We start from the raw sequence: 18,846 nt of genomic DNA on the forward strand, positions 1-18,846 counted from the left end.
CATTAATTATGTAATGCATTTCGGGCAGCTAATTATAAAACTTCCATGCTACTTAAGAACTAGACAGAGACTATTATGTAGGACTTATTGTTCGGTTAACTACAATCACAGATAATCTGTGAGTGGTAAATTTTGGCCTAGATATGAGAGAATAGATCTGTGTGGTGAGTGTGCATAGTATATACAAAAAAAGTCCAGCCTCACTCATTGCATGATGTGTTTTATTGACTGTTTCTTGGTATCATTTTATAGAATGGAAGACATACTACTGCAACAGAGATGATTTTGCTTTGTTTCAGGACTAGAAGTAGCTTGAAATCTAGCTCAAAGTAGTGAAAATATTTAATTTTTGATGATTTTCCTGAGGATAGGTAAAACCTCCTCTGCACCCCCTCCCCCAGTCTGTTTTATGTGTTTTCACTAGGTCTGATTCAATTATTGGGATGTTGTAAACCATGACCAATCATTCCTGGTTATATTTTATCTGAGAAATAGGGTAAATCTTCAACTTTTTGTGTGATGAGTTCAAAATGGAGGGAAAGGCCTGAGGATGTGAATAATGATCTTTAGTGCCTGGAATGTCTACAGCATTTATTTTGGATTGTTTTTAAATTGATATTTTTTTAATTTTGTGTAAAATTGGTCAAATTGACTGCAGTTTATAAGGTAGCTCTGATAGTTGAATGGTGATTTCTTGTGTTTGGTTAATAGAACACAAGAAATCATGCATTTGTGAAATAGCTAAGAAATTAGTCAAATTGAACATTGGAATTGGCTTAAAACTGGACTCAAGATGAGTGAAATCACTGATGCATAAATTACGCACAGGCCTCTAACTTTGTACTTGCGTAATTCCATAAGTTTTCAATAAAATTTAATACTTTTGGTGTCATTTCCTTCAATAAAAGATTCTTTTCAACTTTTTAAATGCCAATATGATGAGCACTTTCAGTTTCAGGGCTCTTGATAGTGAAGCGGTTAATTATAGTTTGACTTGTAAAATACTAATTTGGTTTTGCATTTGAGATAGTACTTTGTTGTGCAAATGGTTAAAAATGTAACCAAACCTAATGAAACCACTTTAAAGAATGCGACTTAACCTTTCCCTTGCCCTCAATCCTGGTACATTATGAGAGCTTAGTTTCCCATATTCGACAATGATGGAAACAGAATTGCCAGGAACCCATTGTGGTTTGATGGAAGATAATTTGTTGTGCTTTGACCTAGACCAGTGTTGGAAATTTCTTGAGAGCACTGCAAAATGGTTTGAGAAAGGGACATTCCTTTGGGGGATATGTAGGTTATGAAAAGCGAACCAAATGGCTGAGTGTGTGTTTGTTACCCTGAGTATTGTTACATCTAGAGATCCAGCAAAAAACAACAACCTTGTGCTTCCCAGAAATTCAGCATAACCATTGCTGTCAAATGTCTTGAGAGTCAAAAATGGCAAGAGATGATGTGGACATAATTGCAATGTGTAGGATAGTGACAAGTACAGTGGTACCCAGAGTTTCATATTATTGTAAGTGCTTTTGTAAGTGTATTTTTGGGGGGTCTGAAACGGACTAATCTAATTTACGTTATTCCTTATGGGAACAAATTCGTTCAGTAACGACACTCGAACAGCCTTCTGGAACGAATTATGGCTGAAACTCGGGGTACCACTGTATTGCATATAACTTTGGTATGAAAGTGCTGGCCTGCTGTAGTAAATGACCTTAGATTACTCTGGTAAAACAACCATGTTCCGTTCTCCATCCATGGATTTGGAACCGTGTGTGTACATGGCCACATCGTGAGAAGAGTGAATGTGAGCTTGTGATAGATATAATCCCTCAGGCATGGAAAGGAGGAGGAGCAAACCTGAATGGTCAAAGTGTGAGCAGACTCTTGGATGTTACTACTGCCTGGGTTACAAGAAGTGTGTCTGGGAAGTTACATCAGCATCACCAGCTGATGTAAACGTAACTTTACTAGTTCATAAACTTTACTAGTTCAACTGCTGTCACACCCTGCTTCATTTTATGCTAGAATGTGATAAAATTAACGAATTGAGAGAGAACTTGCTTGCATATGTTGTAGAAATATCAGTATTTTACCCACTGTGGCATATTACCAACCACTTAAACTTTTTTTAAATTCAGTATAAAGTTGGGATTAAATTGTTACTAGAGTTTGAATACAAAAATTAGAGGGATTTAATAAAAGGGGTTGCCAGTTAAATAAATTGTTCTTGTTAATATTGTAATTATTCTGTACACAGAAGGATTGGGAAGGTCATGGAAGCAAACAAAAAAATGGAGACTATTATCATTGTGCTGATCCTGTAAAAAAAGATATATTTGAGACTGTACACAGGCTCTTAATTGGGGAAGTTCAAAAAGCCCCACACAAAAGTACTGTAATACCAGATAAACAGCATCAGGTTTAGAAATAATAGCTGAGAAGGATAATCCCTTCCCCTGTATAAATTACTAAATGTAAAAAGAATATAAACTAGTTATCTCCTTTTTTGGGTCGCCCTTGGTGGGAGACTGCCGGTATGTTGAAAAAAAAATAAAAATGGGGGAGGAATGCAGAATGCATTTGGTCTCTAGTCTAGCCTTGGCTAGATTAAGGCTGAATATAGGTGAAGAAGAGTTGGTATATCAACTTCCCAGGAAAATAGACTAACATTTGAAGTAGGTTCAACCAACACACACGGCTGTTAAGGAGGGTATGAATGTGGATGTATTAACTACATACCCTACCTTGGTGGGAAATAATGTGGTGAAAGAATAAGTACTGTAACATTAACATTATTTGCCAGGAGAACCTCTGCGATACAAAACCAATGCTGGAGCAAGCTTTGAGTTTCTAAACCACAGTGCTGGCTAAGGAGTTATTTTTTATTGCAAAAACAGGTGAACATATTATTCAATTGGTGTTTTATTAATGTGCTAATGAATGATTAAAAGACTGATAATCTACATTCTTCAACAGGTGTTTGGCCGTGAACTCGGAAGCGTTCCATCAGTGTGCGTTTACCTGTCAGACAATATCCAGGTTACTGTGCCAGAATTCTTGGTGGATTTATGTAATCTTGTTAGAAGAAATATTACTGTTGAGGGGATCTTCCGAAAAGCTGGGTCATCACAGAGACAGAGCGATATAAAGGTACGTATTATCTCTTAATTATAAGTAGAAGTACTTATAATTATGCATAAAATACAGAAAATATATAAAGTAAGTTCCCAACTCACGATCATCCACACTGAGGATAGTTCATTTTGGAAACAGTTAATTACTGTACCTAAGAATGCTGATCTGCAGGCACATCACTCTGAATGTTTAAAAAAAAAAAAATTTGCTATAAAAAGTAACTTCTCGGGTGTATTTTTACCAAATGCTGCCAATGGGGTACAGTGGACCCCGGTATTCGATGGCATCGGTATTCAATAAATCCGGTATTCGATGCATTTTAACGCAAAAATTTTGCCTCGGTATCCGATTGAAAACCCGGTATTCGATATGATTCATACGAGACATGTCCATGTGTGGCCTGAACTGCCCCGTGTGCGCCAGTGTTTACAAGCCAACCAGTGTGCGCGCATCTAAGAATACATTCGGTACATTCCATATTATCACTGTATTTGGTGCTTGTATGTGGTGCACTGTAAACACATGGTCCTGTGTGGACCAGGTGTTTACAGTGAAACACATAAGTGAACAGTATTTAGATAAGGCTAAAGAGGTCTTTGTGGCATTTATGGATTTAGAAAAGGCGTATGACAGGGTGGATAGGGGGGCAATGTGGCAGATGTTGCAGGTGTATGGTGTAGGAGGTAGGTTACTGAAAGCAGTGAAGAGTTTTTAGAAGGATAGTGAGGCTCAAGTTAGAGTATGTAGGAAAGAGGGAAATTATTTCCCAGTAAAAGTAGGCCTTAGACAAGGATGTGTGATGTCACCGTGGTTGTTTAATATATTTATAGATGGGGTTGTAAGAGAAGTAAATGCGAGGGTCTTGGCAAGAGGCGTGGAGTTAAAAGATAAAGAATCACACATAAAGTGGGAGTTGTCACAGTTGCTCTTTGCTGATGACACTGTGCTCTTTGGAGATTCTGAAGAGAAATTGCAGAGATTGGTGGATGAATTTGGTAGGGTATGCAAAAGAAGAATATTAAAAGTGAATACAGGAAAGAGTAAGGTTATGAGGATAAAAAGATTAGGTGATGAAAGATTGGATATCAGAGGAGGTGAACGTATTCAGATATTTGGGAGTGGACGTGTCAGCGGATGGGTCTATGAAAGATGAGGTGAATCATAGAATTGATGAGGGGAAAAGGGTGAGTGGTGCACTTAGGAGTCTGTGGAGACAAAGAACTTTGTCCTTGGAGGCAAAGTGGGGAATGTATGAGAGTATAGTTTTACCAATGCTCTTATATGGGTGTGAAGCATGGGTGATGAATGTTGCAGTGAGGAGAAGGCTGGAGGCAGTGGATATGTCATGTCTGAGGGCAATGTGTGGTGTGAATATAATGCAGAGAATTCATAGTTTGGAAGTTAGGAGGAGGTGCGGGATTACCAAAACGGTTGTCCAGAGGGCTGAGGAAGGGTTGTTGAGGTGGTTCGGACATGTAGAGAGAATGGAGCGAAACAGAATGACTTCAAGAGTGTATCAGTCTGTAGTGGAAGGAAGGCGGGGTAGGGGTCGGCCTAGGAAAGGTTGGAGGGAGGGGGTAAAGGAGGTTTTGTGTGCGAGGGGCTTGGACTTCCAGCAGGCATGCGTGAGCGTGTTTGATAGGAGTGAATGGAGACAAATGGTTTTTAATACTTGACGTGCTGTTGGAGTGTGAGCAAAGTAACATTTATGAAGGGGTTCAGGGAAACCGGCAGGCCGGACTTGAGTCCTGGAGATAGGAAGTACAGTGCCTGCACTCTGAAGGAGGGGTGTTAATGTTGCAGTTTAAAAACTGTAGTGTAAAGCACCCTTCTGGCAAGACAGTGATGGAGTGAATGATGGTGAAAGTTTTTCTTTTTTTGGGCCACCCTGCCTTGGTGGGAATCGGCCAGTGTGATAATAAAAATAATAATAATTCTGCAAAATAAGTCACCATGGGCCCCAAGAAAGCTTCTAGTGCCAACCCTGTGGTAAAAAGGGTGAGAATTAGTGAAGAAATTAAGAAAGATTTTGAAGGGTTTGGGGCTAACCCTGAGAAGCCTATGCCAGTTGTGGAATCCATTGTGCCTACTTCAAAAATTAAGGAAATGTGTGCACAGTGGGTTGAACTGCAAACCTTTATGGATGAAAATCACCCTAATACAGCTATTGCAAGCCGTGCTGGTGACTATTACAATGACAATGTTGTGGCCCATTTTAGACAAATCATAAAGGAACGGGAGGTACAGAGCTCTATGGACAGATTTGTTGTGCGACAGAGGTCCAGTGACTCTCAAGCTGGTCCTAGTGGCATTAAAAGAAGAAGAGAAGTAACCCCGGAAAAGGACTTGCTACCTCAAGTCCTAATGGAAGGGGATTCCCCTTCTAAACACTAACACCGTCCACACTCTCCCCTCCTCCCATCCCATCAATCATCACCAGATCTTCAATAAAGGTAAGTGTCATGTAACTGTGCATGTCTTCTTCAGTTTGTGTGTATTGAAATTAATGTTTCATGTGGTAAAAAATTTTTTTTTTCATACTTTTGGGTGTCTTGCACGGATTAATTTGATTTCCATTATTTCTTATGGGGAAAATTGATTCGCTTTTCGATATTTTCGGTATTCGATGAGCTCTCAGGAACAGATTAATATCAAATACCTGGTGTCCGCTGTATTGCTACAAGATTCAAAAGTAGGAGGGAGGGGATGAAAGAGGAAGGGAAATTAGGAAATTGGAGAGGAAAATGTAAAAAGAGTAACTGAACATTCTTTTAATTTCATTGTTTTTTCTTTCCTCAATGGCTGTTTTCTGCCAAGGTAGGGTGATCCAAAAAAGAAAACACATCCACCATTATTCATTCAGCAGGTATCTTTTCTGAAGTGTACTGACATCACTGTTCATATTACCCTCTGATTGCAACATCTCGAAGCCCTCCTTCAGAATGCAGACACTCCCATTTCCGTTTCCAGGAATCTAGTCTGTGTAACTATGTAAATGAAATTAGATGTAGAATATTATGGCTAGAGAATGCATGTTGGATTATAACAAAAGTGTCTGTTGGGAAAATAGGTTACAAGTTCTGAACAAGCAAGTAATGAAGGATTTTCAGGAATGCATTAATTACTTAAGTGGGGGAATTACTATAGGACATCTCCAAACTGGTCTTTAATATTATTATGTATTTTGTAGTATTCACTTCAGAGATTTAAAAATTATTTTGAATCTGAAAATTATACAGGCAGGCTCTGCTTTACAGTGATTCATTTTATGGCATTCTGTTAATGCAGCAGTTTTCAGTTATACCCATTCTTTATTTATTCAGATTTCCTACAATAAATATATTCACTACTCGCTATAAGCTAAGGACAAAAATATTTTAAGGTAAGTGATGTGTATACTGTATATTCATTTTTTAGGCCTAGCTCTATTGCTCACTTAATATATGACAGTGCAAACCTCTTATTTGGCTTTTATATACATTTGAACATAAAAAAAAAAAAGACTATACGTTGTGAAGGCTTACTCAGCCCTGTAACAACTTCAGACAGTATTACCAAGGCTGGCTCCTCCTCAGGAAAATTAATGAATAGAAAAAAGAAATAATAATTCACAAAGATAAACACTTTATTATTTAGTAATGCAAAGATAAAACATTGAAAAAATGAATGTGTATCCTATTTGACAGAAAAATTAAATAAAAATATGACATTTGAATTCAATGCTAATATATACAGTTATGCTGGGGTATCTGGTGGAGGCTGACACCGTCTTGTAGAAATTGTAGCCGTTACTGATGATGTGGGGGGGGGGGGGTCACAGGTGTTGGTGACAACCCAACGACTAGTTCTTCACAGAGTCTATAGCCTTGAATAGTCAGTCCAGATGACAGGAATGCTGGTTCTTTACCACTGCAAAGATGAGGGGTAGTGTCCTGTACAATTAATCAGGTAGGTAGATTATAAGGTGACGTCCCAAGACCATTTTCAGTCCGTCTCCTTCAACACTTCTCGTTGGTTGGCAGGTGACCCGATCTGTCATTCCAAACTGGAAAGAGAGACAGGTTACCCACTGCTTAAGAAATCACTCTCCATGATAAGTGTAAGATACTTAAAAATGGTGGTGATTATTGAAAAGCCTCATGTGGAGCTTAACCCTTTCAGGGTCCAAGGCCCAAATCTGGAGTCACGCACCAGTGTCCAAGAATTTTCAAAAAAAAAAATTTGTTATTTTTTCTTATGAAATCGTAGAGAATCTTTTTGTGAAGGTAATAAAACAAAAAGTACGAAATTTGGTGGAAAATTGACGAAATTATGCTCTCGCGAATTTTGATGTGTCAGCGATATTTACGAATCGGCGATTTTGCCGACTTTGACTCCCATTTTAGGCCAATTACATTATTCCAGTCAACCAAATTCTTAGCTATTTCACTAGTATTACTTCTATTCTATCGATTGAGCACAAGAAATCGCCAAGTCAACTGTTTCAACTACAAAATAAAGTGATCGGAAATTGTTAATTTGGCCAATTTAACACAAAGTTCAAAATATTCCAATTTCAAAATAGGGTCCAGAATGAACAATGTAGGCATTCCTGGCACTAAACTAACATTTCCTCTGTTCATTAGTTATGTTTTGAGGCTTTACAAATAAATTCCATTTTGATTTTTTATTCACATAATGAATTTTTATTCACACCAAAAAATAGAAGATTTACTGTTATGCAATACTGTAATAATTGTATAAATATCATCACCATATTTGTGAATGTATATTAGACCCACCAGCTGATGTGTATTAGACGTGTGAGGTCGTTTGTTTACTCTTGAATATCGGCAAAAATTTAACATTTCTGCTACTTTGAGCTCAGTTTCAAGCCATTTCCAGTGCTAAAACCAATCAAAATCATCTCTATTTCTGTAATATGTCATCCATTCTATCAAATGAGACCAAGAAATCGCAAATACAACTATAAAAAACATACGAAAAAACACTGCAAAGTTGCTGTTTTAATCGAAAAATCATGATTTCATTTTTTTTTCTCATTATACACAGTGTGCTGCAGGATCTGTTTTATGTGGTGCACACATACCACATAGATGTATTCTCTCATATCTAGGCCCAAATGTACCACTCACAGTTTATCAGAGTGAGCTGAGCTCATGGCGTAGATCTACGGTTTGGACCCTGAACGTAAAGCCGTAGATCTACGGGACGGACCCTGAAAGGGTTAAAACTGAAAGGATAAAGTTTATTATTGGTCACAAGTGAAGCTTTCAACCAATATCCACTAGAATAGGAGCAGAGGCTTTTACTTACAGTTGTGCTGGGAGCTGAGTCAAGTGATTACTGTTTGGCCAGAGCCCCACACGTCACCTTTCGGGGTGGGGAGAAAGGGGGGGAGGGGATAGCGGGAGCTAGACTGACCCTACCTTAACAAGCAGCCGGCAATCAAACTATCGTTACCATATACTCGCTCGCTACTCCTATCTGTTGAACTTTTCCCTCACAACGTATTTCACTTCACAGCAGTAGCCCGGAACCTAACCTGTTGCATAAGCGGGGTGCTCCTGTATATACAGTAAGGCCCCGCTTTACGGCGTTTCGCCTTACGGCATTCCACTAATACAGCGATGTCAAATTATGACCAAAATTTGCTAAAGTTACTGCATATTTTATATGTACTCTGATAATTTTACTTGTGTGTACCTGTACCTAAATATACTTACTGTGCTGGTGTGCAGGTACACATTAAAATCGCCAAGTCTCTCTCTACTCGTGACGCCAATACTACGTAATAATAATCACTCTTGGGCACACTAAATGAATTATTTTACATCAGTATAGGCATTTTCATTAATCCATCTATGATATTTTCCTCAAAATTATATATGAAACCCATTACATAGCATATAAACATGATACATACACTCGCAGAATAAAAATTGACGTAAATATGAGATTTGTTTACAAAGCAGCTGTGTAGGTAGTGTCGGAAGAATTACATTTTCTCTAGTCAAACTGGGGGATAACTGTAGAAAAATAATCTTTTTGTATGCCTTTACTCTATATATAGCAATTCATGACCCTTGTGGGTTTAGTGCTTTTTATTATACAGTGGACCCCCGGATAACGATATTTTTTCATTCCAGAAGTATGTTCAGGTGCCAGTACTGACCGAATTTGTTCCCATAAGGAATATTGTGAAGTAGATTAGTCCATTTCAGACCCCCAAACATACACGCACTTACATAAATACACTTACATAACTGGTCGCATTGGGAGGTGATCGTTAAGCGGGGGTCCACTGTATTATTATTATTATTATTACACCTACCATCCGACTTACGACCGAGTTCGGTTCCGAGAAACCAGTCGTAAGTCGAAATGGCCGTAAGTCGAACTTTACTACTGAATATCAGCAAAACATTTTTGTAATGACTTTATTTTGTTGTTTTATTTTGGTATTTCATGTTTTACTTTACTTTTTATGTTGTTAGTACTGTATTTTATACTGTAAGGTTTAGGATAAACACTGTGTACAACACAAATAGTTGTTTCTTTCCCAGAAATTTGGCATAAAAAACACGGTCGTAAGTCGAGTGGTCGTAAGTCGAGCAGGTCGTAAGTCGGATGGTAGGTGTATTATTATTAATAATAATAATATTATTATTATTATCTTCATTCACTCTAAAAATGGTGTGTTGCTGTTTGTTTATTCTGAACCAACTTGTACACGGTGTAAGAGTACAGTGGACCCCCGGTTTACGATCAGCTCCCAATGCGACCAATTATGTAAGTGTATTTATGTAAGTGCGTTTGTATGTGTATGTTTGGGGGTCTGAAATGGACTAATCTAATTCACAATATTCCTTATGGGAACAAATTCGGTCAGTACTGGCACCTGAACATACTTCTGGAATGAAATAATATCGTAAACCGTAGGTTCACTGTATTTGTATTGTGAGGTAATTATTATTTTATTATTATTATTATTTTTTTTTTATTGCACACTGGCCGATTCCCACCAAGGCAGGGTGGCCCGAAAAAGAAAAACTTTCACCATCATTCACTCCATCACTGTCTTGCCAGAAGGGTGCTTTACACTACAGTTTTTAAACTGCAACATTAACACCCCTCCTTCAGAGTGCAGGCACTGTACTTCCCATCTCCAGGACTCAAGTCCGGCCTGAAGGTTTCCCTGAACCCCTTCATAAATGTTACTTTGCTCACACTCCAACAGCACGTCAAGTATTAAAAACCATTTGTCTCCATTCACTCCTATCAAACACGCTCACGCACGCCTGCTGGAAGTCCAAACCCCTCGCACACAAAACCTCCTTTACCCCCTCCCTCCAACCTTTCCTAGGCCGACCCCTACCCCGCCTTCCTTCCACTAAAGACTGATACTCTCTTGAAGTCATTCTGTTTCACTCCATTCTCTCTACATGTCCGAACCACCTCAACAACCCTTCCTCAGCCCTCTGGACAACAGTTTTGGTAATCCCGCACCTCCTCCTAACTTCCAAACTACGAATTCTCTGCATTATATTCACACCACACATTGCCCTCAGACATGACATCTCAACTCTGTATCTTGTTCTCTCTCTCGTTTACTCTTTCGTTAACTAGTTGGCTCTCATTGACAATGGCGTCTAAGGTTAGCTGTGATAAAAAGAGAAGTCGTAAGCCTCTTGCTTTAAGTGCCAAGTTAGAGGATGATGGTGTTCCATTCTGATTTTATTCAATAAACACCCTGCCACTCACCTCTCACACATTAATATTAATATTTTAAGGTAGGTAATAAGTGTACTCTGTGTGTATCTTACCTTTTATTGTTTTTAATGCCTATGTCTATTGCTAACTTAATATAAGTTAGTGTAAACTTGTTGTCTGGCATTTATTGCATATTTTATATGTGCTCTGATAATAATACTTGTGGACCTGTGTGGTAGCCGGGTGGAGGGACAACATTACATTTTCTCTGCTCAACCATCAGAGAAAACGTGTATGAATCTGCATTTGGCCCAGTCACTGCCTCACTCCGCTTTTGTTTACAATTTTTGGCATGAATTATTCATTACTTCTACCTTCGTTTATGATGGCATCTACAGGTAGTTGTTAGAAATGATTAAATTCAGTGAACAAGGCATGTCGATGCTAATAATATGGCTCTGGGCCACAGTGTAGATAGTCGGTAGGTGTAGCCCAGGCGGGCTACACCTACCGGCTACCTACACTGACTTCCTACAAATAAATACTACTCGCCTCTCTTCCTATATTAAGACTACACATATTTTAAGGTAAATAATGAGTGTTCTGTATGTGTAATTTACCTCTCTGGGATGTTTTAAATATCGTATATAAAGTATGAGACGGGGAGCCAGGGCTACCTACACCTGGGCTACCTGCACCTGACTTCCTACATACAGTGGTCCCTCAATAATTGTCCGTAATCCGTTCCTGGAAGTGGGACTATTATCGAAATGGACGATTTACGAATCAATTTTCCGCTTAAGAAATAATGTAAATTCAATTAATCCGTTCCTGACACCCAGAAGTATTAAAACAAAAAATTTTTTTACATGAAATATAGATGTAGTACATAAACAATACAGTGGCACATGATGAATTAAACATTAACAGAATAACACTTACCTTTATTGGCGATTCTTCTTTGTGTATGGAAGACTGGAGAAGGAGACTGATTAGATGAATTACTGTTTGGAAGGGGAATCCCCTTCCATCAACACCTTGGGTACCAATTGCTTTTCTGGGGTTACTTCTCTTCTCTGTTTCTTAATGCCACTAGGACCACCTTGAGAGTCACTGGAGTCCTGTCTCGCAAAAAAACTGTCCAGAGAGCTCTGTTTCTGGCGTCTCTTTAAAACTTCCCTAAAATGGGCCAAGACTCTGTCACTGTACAAGTTGCCGATATGGCTTGCAACATCCTTCTCTGGGTGATGTTTCTCTATAAATATTTCCATCCTACCCCACATTTTCAAAAATCTCCTTAATTTCTGAAGAAGGCACCTTCCTCCATCTCTCTTCCTCCTCCTCTGCAGCAAGATTCAGAGCTGCCATCTGTTGCTGTTCCTGCTGAAGCTCTTGCAGCTCCTCAGTGGTTAGCTCTTTGTTGTGGTCCTCCACCAACTCTTCCACATCCTCCAAACTCACATCCAACCCCATGGAAGCCCCCAGTGACACAATGGATTTAACAACTGACATAGGCTCATCAGGGTCAGCCCCAAACCCTTCAAAATCCCTCTTGTGGACACAATCTGGCCACAATTTTCTCCAAGCAGAGTTCAAAGTCCTGGTAGTCACTCCCTCCCAAGCCTTACCTATAAGGCTTACACAATGGAGAATACTGAAATGTTCTTTCCAAAAATCTCGTAGGGTCAAGTGAGTGTCTGAGGTCACATTCAAGCACCTTTCAAACATTGCTTTGGTGTAGAGTTTTTTAAAGTTTGCAATGACCTGCTGGTCCATGGGTTGGAGGAGAGGAGTGGTATTTGGGGGCAAGAACTTTACTGTGATGAACCCAAACTCCTTCAGAATTAGGTCATCCAAGTTTGGAGGATGAGCAGGTGCATTGTCCATTACTAGGAGGTACTTGAGATCCAATTTCTTTTCCAGGAGGTAATTCTTCACACTAGGGCCAAACACTTCGTTGAACCACTCTACAAAAATTTCCCTCGTGACCCATGCCTTACTATTAGATTTCCAAAACACACACAATTTACTCTTCATAACATTGTTTTTCCTGAACACTCTGGGATTTTCAGAATGGTACACTAGTAATGGCTTCACTTTGAAATCCCCACTAGCATTAGCACAGAACATTAGCATCAGCCTGTCTTTCATAGGCTTGTGTCCTGGCATTGCCTTTTCCTCTTGTGTAATGAAGGTCCTCTTTGGCATTTTCTTCCAAAAGAGGCCTGTTTCGTCACAATTGAACACTTGTTCAGGTTTCAGTCCTTCACTGTTTATGTACTCCTGGAATTCATGCACATATTTTTCAGCCGCCTTGTGGTCCGAACTGGCAGCCTCACCATGCCTTACCACACTGTGTATGCCAGTACGCTTCTTAAATCTCTCAAACCAGCCTTTGCTAGCCTTAAATTCACTCACATCATCACTAGTTGCAGGCAATTTCTTTACCAAATCGTCATGCAACTGCCTAGCCTTTTCACAAATAAGCGACGTCATAAGACTGTCTCCTGCTAATTGTTTCTCATTTATCCACACCAATAATAACTTCTCAACATCTTCGAGTACTGGTGATCTCATTTTTGTCAGCATATTTACCCCCTTCGCAACAACAGCGTCCTTGATTTCCTTTTTCTTGGCTATGATGGAAGATATGGTTATACGGGATTTGTTATACATCCTGGCCAGTTCGCCCACACGTACGCCACTATCATATTGTTCAGTGATGTTTTTCTTAAATTCAATCGTATTTCTCACCTTCTTTACCAAAGGCTTGGCACTAGGAGCTTTCTTTGGAGCCATGGTAGCTTATTTAGCACTTAAATAACTTGCAAGCACTAAAATAAATGAAATATTATGAAATATTTCACTGGAGCACATGAGGGGACCGTCGCTCACTTGTAAACAATGGCACACTGGCTGGGAAAGAAAGGCTGAGGCGGCCCGAGGCCACTCAGACCGTGCATACGCGTCTGGGACGAAGGACTATTAGCGAGTTACCGGACCATTTCCGAGCCAATATTTTGACGAAAAAACAGGACTATTTCCGAAATGGACGACTTTCAGGCCGGACGATTATTGAGGGACCACTGTATAAGTAATACTCACCTCTCTCGCTACATTAAGATTACAAATACTTTAAGATAAGTAATGAATTTACTGTGAATGTATTTTACTTTGTGTGTTTTTAATGCCTAGTTCTATTACTAACTTAATAAAATTTAGTGTAAACTTCTTGTCTGGCATTTATTTGCATTTATAAATGGAAAAAATGGCGTTCTGCCTTCTGGCGATGTCTGCTTTCCGGCGACAGCCTGGAACCTAACCCGCCATATAAATGGGGCCCTACTGTAGTAGTATTCTAGTTTGCAGATGTTCTGATACTTGGGGAGGTGCCCGGTGCATTGTGTGGCCATTGGCCCTTGCCTACTGCATGGCATCAGTCAAGCCCCTGTATGCTTATGTCTGAAGTGAGAAGAGGCAGCGTGCACAGTTCTTTAATTTTTTTCTGCTGTTGATGTTTGGGGAAGAATTACTGTTGCTCCATGTTGCCCACTCCTTCACCCAGTTAGTTTACACATGCTGCTCAAACTTAGGATTTTTTTTTATTTCACTTTTACATTGGTTTTGGTTTTAATGTCTTCTCTAGATGGTAAATCAACACGTGTAGGTTCTACTAGTAGCCCTGGTAGGAATGATGACCCTTGTTAGGCATTAAAATATGTATTAAACCAAGCAACATTAGAGGTGCCAGAATTGTGTTGAACATTCCCAAGCTTTGTTGGAATGTAAGATTCAGTATCATGCACTTTAGAAAGAATTACTCTAGGAGTTGGGTAACAAAATAAGTACAGTAGACTGTTATTTAACCCTTAAACTGTCCAAACGTAGGTCTACGTTCACTCATGTGGCGCTCCGAATATTTTGAAAAATAAAAAAGTCGTTTTTATTTTTATTAAATGAAGAACACATTTTTCTACATGTTATTGGATTAAAAAAAAATTTTTTTTGGGTTGGTACTTACCGAGATATAAAACCATGAAGTTGGCTCTGGATGCTCACCTGATGGCAACATCAACTCCTGCCGCTTGCAGAAGTGTTGCCAATACGTATACCTTTTTTCTCGTTTTTATTTTAATTTGTATATTTTTTATGTTCTGATAATTACAATTTATAATAGTTCTTGTGATTTCATAGCCAATCTTGGTTCTGACACTAATACTGTATTAGGTATTGAAATAGTGCTCAAATAGTCACAATTACAGTGACAAGTGAATATCTACACCTGCCTGGGTTATTTACTATTGTCTAGAAATATATACAAAGTATTTATAGGTCCCAGCAATGTTGTAGATACCCTAGCATGTTAGATACCTTGAAGCATGTTGTTATGAAAGGCATCCCTATACTGTTGACAGCCCAGTGACATTTGATAAATGCCCACTGCTCCAGCTAACCCTTGCTGTATTTATCACTGTTACACACAAACATGTCTTGTCTCTGTCTGTCTGTCTGTCTGTCTGTATCTGCCTGTCTGTCTGTCTCTGCTTATCTGTCTTTCTGTCTGCCTGGAGTATATGTATATCACACTCCTTAAAGAATGATGTTATGACAACTATCAGCTCTGCCATTTGAAAAATGGGCACTCAGGGGAACCCTGGCTTTATTTGTTTTCACTGATACACACAATCATGTTTGTCCCTCTGTCTGTCTATCTATATATCTATCTATCTTTGCCTGGAATTTTTGGGTTATCCTAGGTAATTTACACTATGTATAATAACTGTACTTATGTGTACATATGAGATATAGACAAAGAGACAGCCAAAGCAAGACAGCCAGCCGGCCAGCCTGCTGAATACACAAGAACATAAGGAAGAAGGAACACTGCAGCAGGCCTACTGGCCCATGTAAGGCAGGTCCATGTCACCCCCCCCCCCCAGCTTAGACCAATGACCCACCTAGTCAGGGCACATCTATTGAAGGAAGGAGCATGACATCAGACCTAGTAGCACAAGCTAGTCAGGTCCGACTCATGCCCACCCATATTCACTCGTGTATTTATCTAACCTATTTTTACTTTCCTCTTAAAATGTTAGTGTTAATGCAACATGGCATCAGTGAATCCCTGGTGTTTGCTACACTATTTGCTCTATCTGGCACTCAATTGAACTGGTGCTTCCACAGGGTACTAATTGCTCCCAGATTTTTTTAATACTGTGCACACTAAGTGCACAGACCCATTTTTTCATGTCTGGGCGACTCAAACCTATTGTGCCAAATTTGAAGGAATGAAAAATAAAACGTTGATCTACGTTTGGAGCGCTACGCGTGCAAATGTAGATCTTCATTTGGACAGTTTAAGGGTTAACATGTTAATTATGTTCCTGAAAATGCCGTGTTAGGTAAAACTGTGTTAGATGAACTGAAGAACTTATGAGAAAAATAGGGTTACATTCCTGGGATCCCCCAAAAAAGCCAAACAACTTTTTTTTAGGCCTCCACATCTTTCAAAAATAAAAGTGAATATGTAATTGTAGTTCATTGTTGTGATGTATTATGTTGTTTTTACTGCATAAGATTACACATGCAACAGCAATAATAGTATTTCTTAAATTGTGGGTGCTGGTGTTTGTGGATGATTGTGAAGAGTGGAGAGTTATGCTGTGGCCCTGCTGGGCTGAGGTGGATGGTAGAAGTTCTGGTACTGAAGTTGATGGTTGTACTGGAGTGTGCATAAATTCTGTAATGGATTTCTGTTCTGTTTTACCCTGCAGTACATTATACAATTGATGGTAAAGCATCAGCTGCTCTAGACACTGTTTCAAAGTCCTCTTCAGTGGAAAAGTCTAACTCTAAGTCATTCAGTAAGTCATTAAGTCAGTCAAGTCAGTAAGTCATTCAGGCAAGTCAGTAAGTCAGTCATTCAGTCAGTCAATCACACAAACTCATGTTTACCTCATTTTATGTGCACAAAGCGAGCTTCATTATGGCCACAGGTTATCTCTTGTCTAATATCTCTATTTTCTTTGTTAATTCTAAGACTTAAATGCTTATACCTTTTCTTGCCACTTTCAGCAACACTGGTATGCCTACTGGGTATCATGATTGCTTTGCAGGTACAAGATATGGTAATTAAAAGATCAAAACACAATTCACAAACACAGCTAGCTTGTAGCAGAGAAGAAAAACTGGACACACATGAAGTACAAATGCTGGGATGGTGTGTCGGGAGTGTTGGGGGGTGGGTGGCAGGGGATGGCGGGAGATCTTCCCTGTTGATCCACAACAAGGCAGCAGCTTGAGGTAAAGGGAATTTTTTTTTCCCCCTCCCGCAAACTGAACCATGTTAAATTAATTTTATGAAGTGTTGTATAAAATTGTGCTGCAATTCTTCAATTGTGCCATACCTGAATCATGCCAAATAAATTCTTGTTAAATGACGGTCTACTGTATAATTTTTCTGTTTAAAGTACAGTATGATATTGGAAAGTCAGTTGTGATATAATGAGCCAGAATTAGCCAATTTTATGTTATTATTCAAGTACAGGACTGTGCTAAGTGTAAAATTTTGTGGGCTAGTCAAGTACACATACTTAGTATCTGAGAAACTCGCAACTTCTCTTAAATGACCTAATGCCTTGCTACAGTGAGACAGAAACAAATAGCAGGAAAAATAAACTATGAGAGTTAACTGGCTAAACCTAAATCAAATGGTCTTATATGAATAGTGTTGCTACTGGCACATGGAAGGTGTTCTTTATTTTTGGTAAAATTTTAATGGGAAAGGTTGAGCATTTCCATGAAGAACTGAAGTTGAAGGCAAAAATGTGCATATTTAGGGAGGGATGTCTGCCTAGACTGCAGGTGAGAAAGTATCTGGCACAAACAAATATTTTGGAGAATTTATGCCAGATACTCCACCTTTTAAGGGTTTGGGTCATCAGCCCATGAAAAAAAACAGATGAAGGACACATTCCTTGATATACAGTAGTACTTCGGTACTCGAACTTAATTCGTTCCAGCTGGCTGTTCAAGTGCTGATCTGTTCAAGTACCGAATGAGTTTTTCCCATAAGGAATAATGTAAATTAGATTAACTGTAGTGTAAAGCACCCTTCTGGCAAGACAGTGAGATGGAGTGAATGATGGTGAAAGTTTTTCTTTTTTGGGCCACCCTGCCTTGGTGGGAATCGGCCAGTTTGTTAATAAATAAAAAAAAAAGATTAATGCATTTCAGACCCATCAGATTAATCCATTTCAGCATTTTCACACAAAGTTTACAAGCTTAGTATTCATAAATCTAAAAAAGAAAAAACTAAATGCAGTACTTGTCTAAATACAGTGCTTGTCTGAGTGATAGACAAGCGAAGGCTTCACTTTTAAATTACTGCTTGCAGTCTGTTCAACATTGCCAGGACACAAGCCATTGGCTTGTGTCTTGGCCTCTACATAGTCATTAAACTCAGATGTATTTCTTGGCAGCAGGTTGTGTTTGTTTGGTTGAGTGCCGAGCAAATGGTCGAGTACCGAACAAAGTGTTCACATACTGAATTGTTTGAGTCAGGAGCTCTTCGAGTACCGTGGTACTATTGTACTTGTACTGTACTCCTGAGAGTGCCAGTCTGATCCTCTACCTCCAGTAAGGATAGACATCAGTTGCTCTGCCTCACAAGGGAAAGTCAATGGACCCCCTTGGGAAAGTCATCTAATGCCCTCTAAAATTAGTCTGGTTTCTAGATCTCTGAAGTGGTCTCTTCCTCATGTATGCTGCTGTGAAAGCAGCCATCTAGACCTTTGGTTCAGTATTATTTTTTTATTCTCTGGATCTGTTAGGGCATTAGACTCCCATATTGTAGACTGTTGTGGCCTCCTACCAAACTGGTGGTTAAGTAGTTAACCTACTGGCCGTCAGTACCACGGGGTATGTCATCAAACCCAATGTGGGGACTGCTGAGCTGGCCTGATTGACAGTATTCACCAGACTACACCTGTT

General features: G+C 39.2%; 1 protein-coding gene across 2 annotated transcripts in view; it reads left to right on the forward strand.

Moving 5' to 3' along the window:
• LOC128688002 (uncharacterized) overlaps positions 1-18,846 on the forward strand; it is a 96,648-nt gene that overhangs the window by 5,905 nt on the left and 71,897 nt on the right. Inside the window, exon 2 of one of the 2 annotated variants that reach the window (XM_053775655.2) lies at positions 2,983-3,156. In XM_053775655.2, the coding sequence (XP_053631630.1) occupies positions 2,983-3,156 (174 nt within the window). Of the gene's footprint in view, positions 1-2,982; positions 3,157-18,846 lie in introns of those variants that run through there. The other variant, XM_053775656.2, reaches the window with a different exon arrangement.

The sequence above is a fragment of the Cherax quadricarinatus genome, chromosome 10 (genome assembly GCF_038502225.1).
Source record: "Cherax quadricarinatus isolate ZL_2023a chromosome 10, ASM3850222v1, whole genome shotgun sequence".
In the NCBI taxonomy this organism is placed as follows: Eukaryota; Metazoa; Arthropoda; class Malacostraca; order Decapoda; family Parastacidae; genus Cherax; species Cherax quadricarinatus.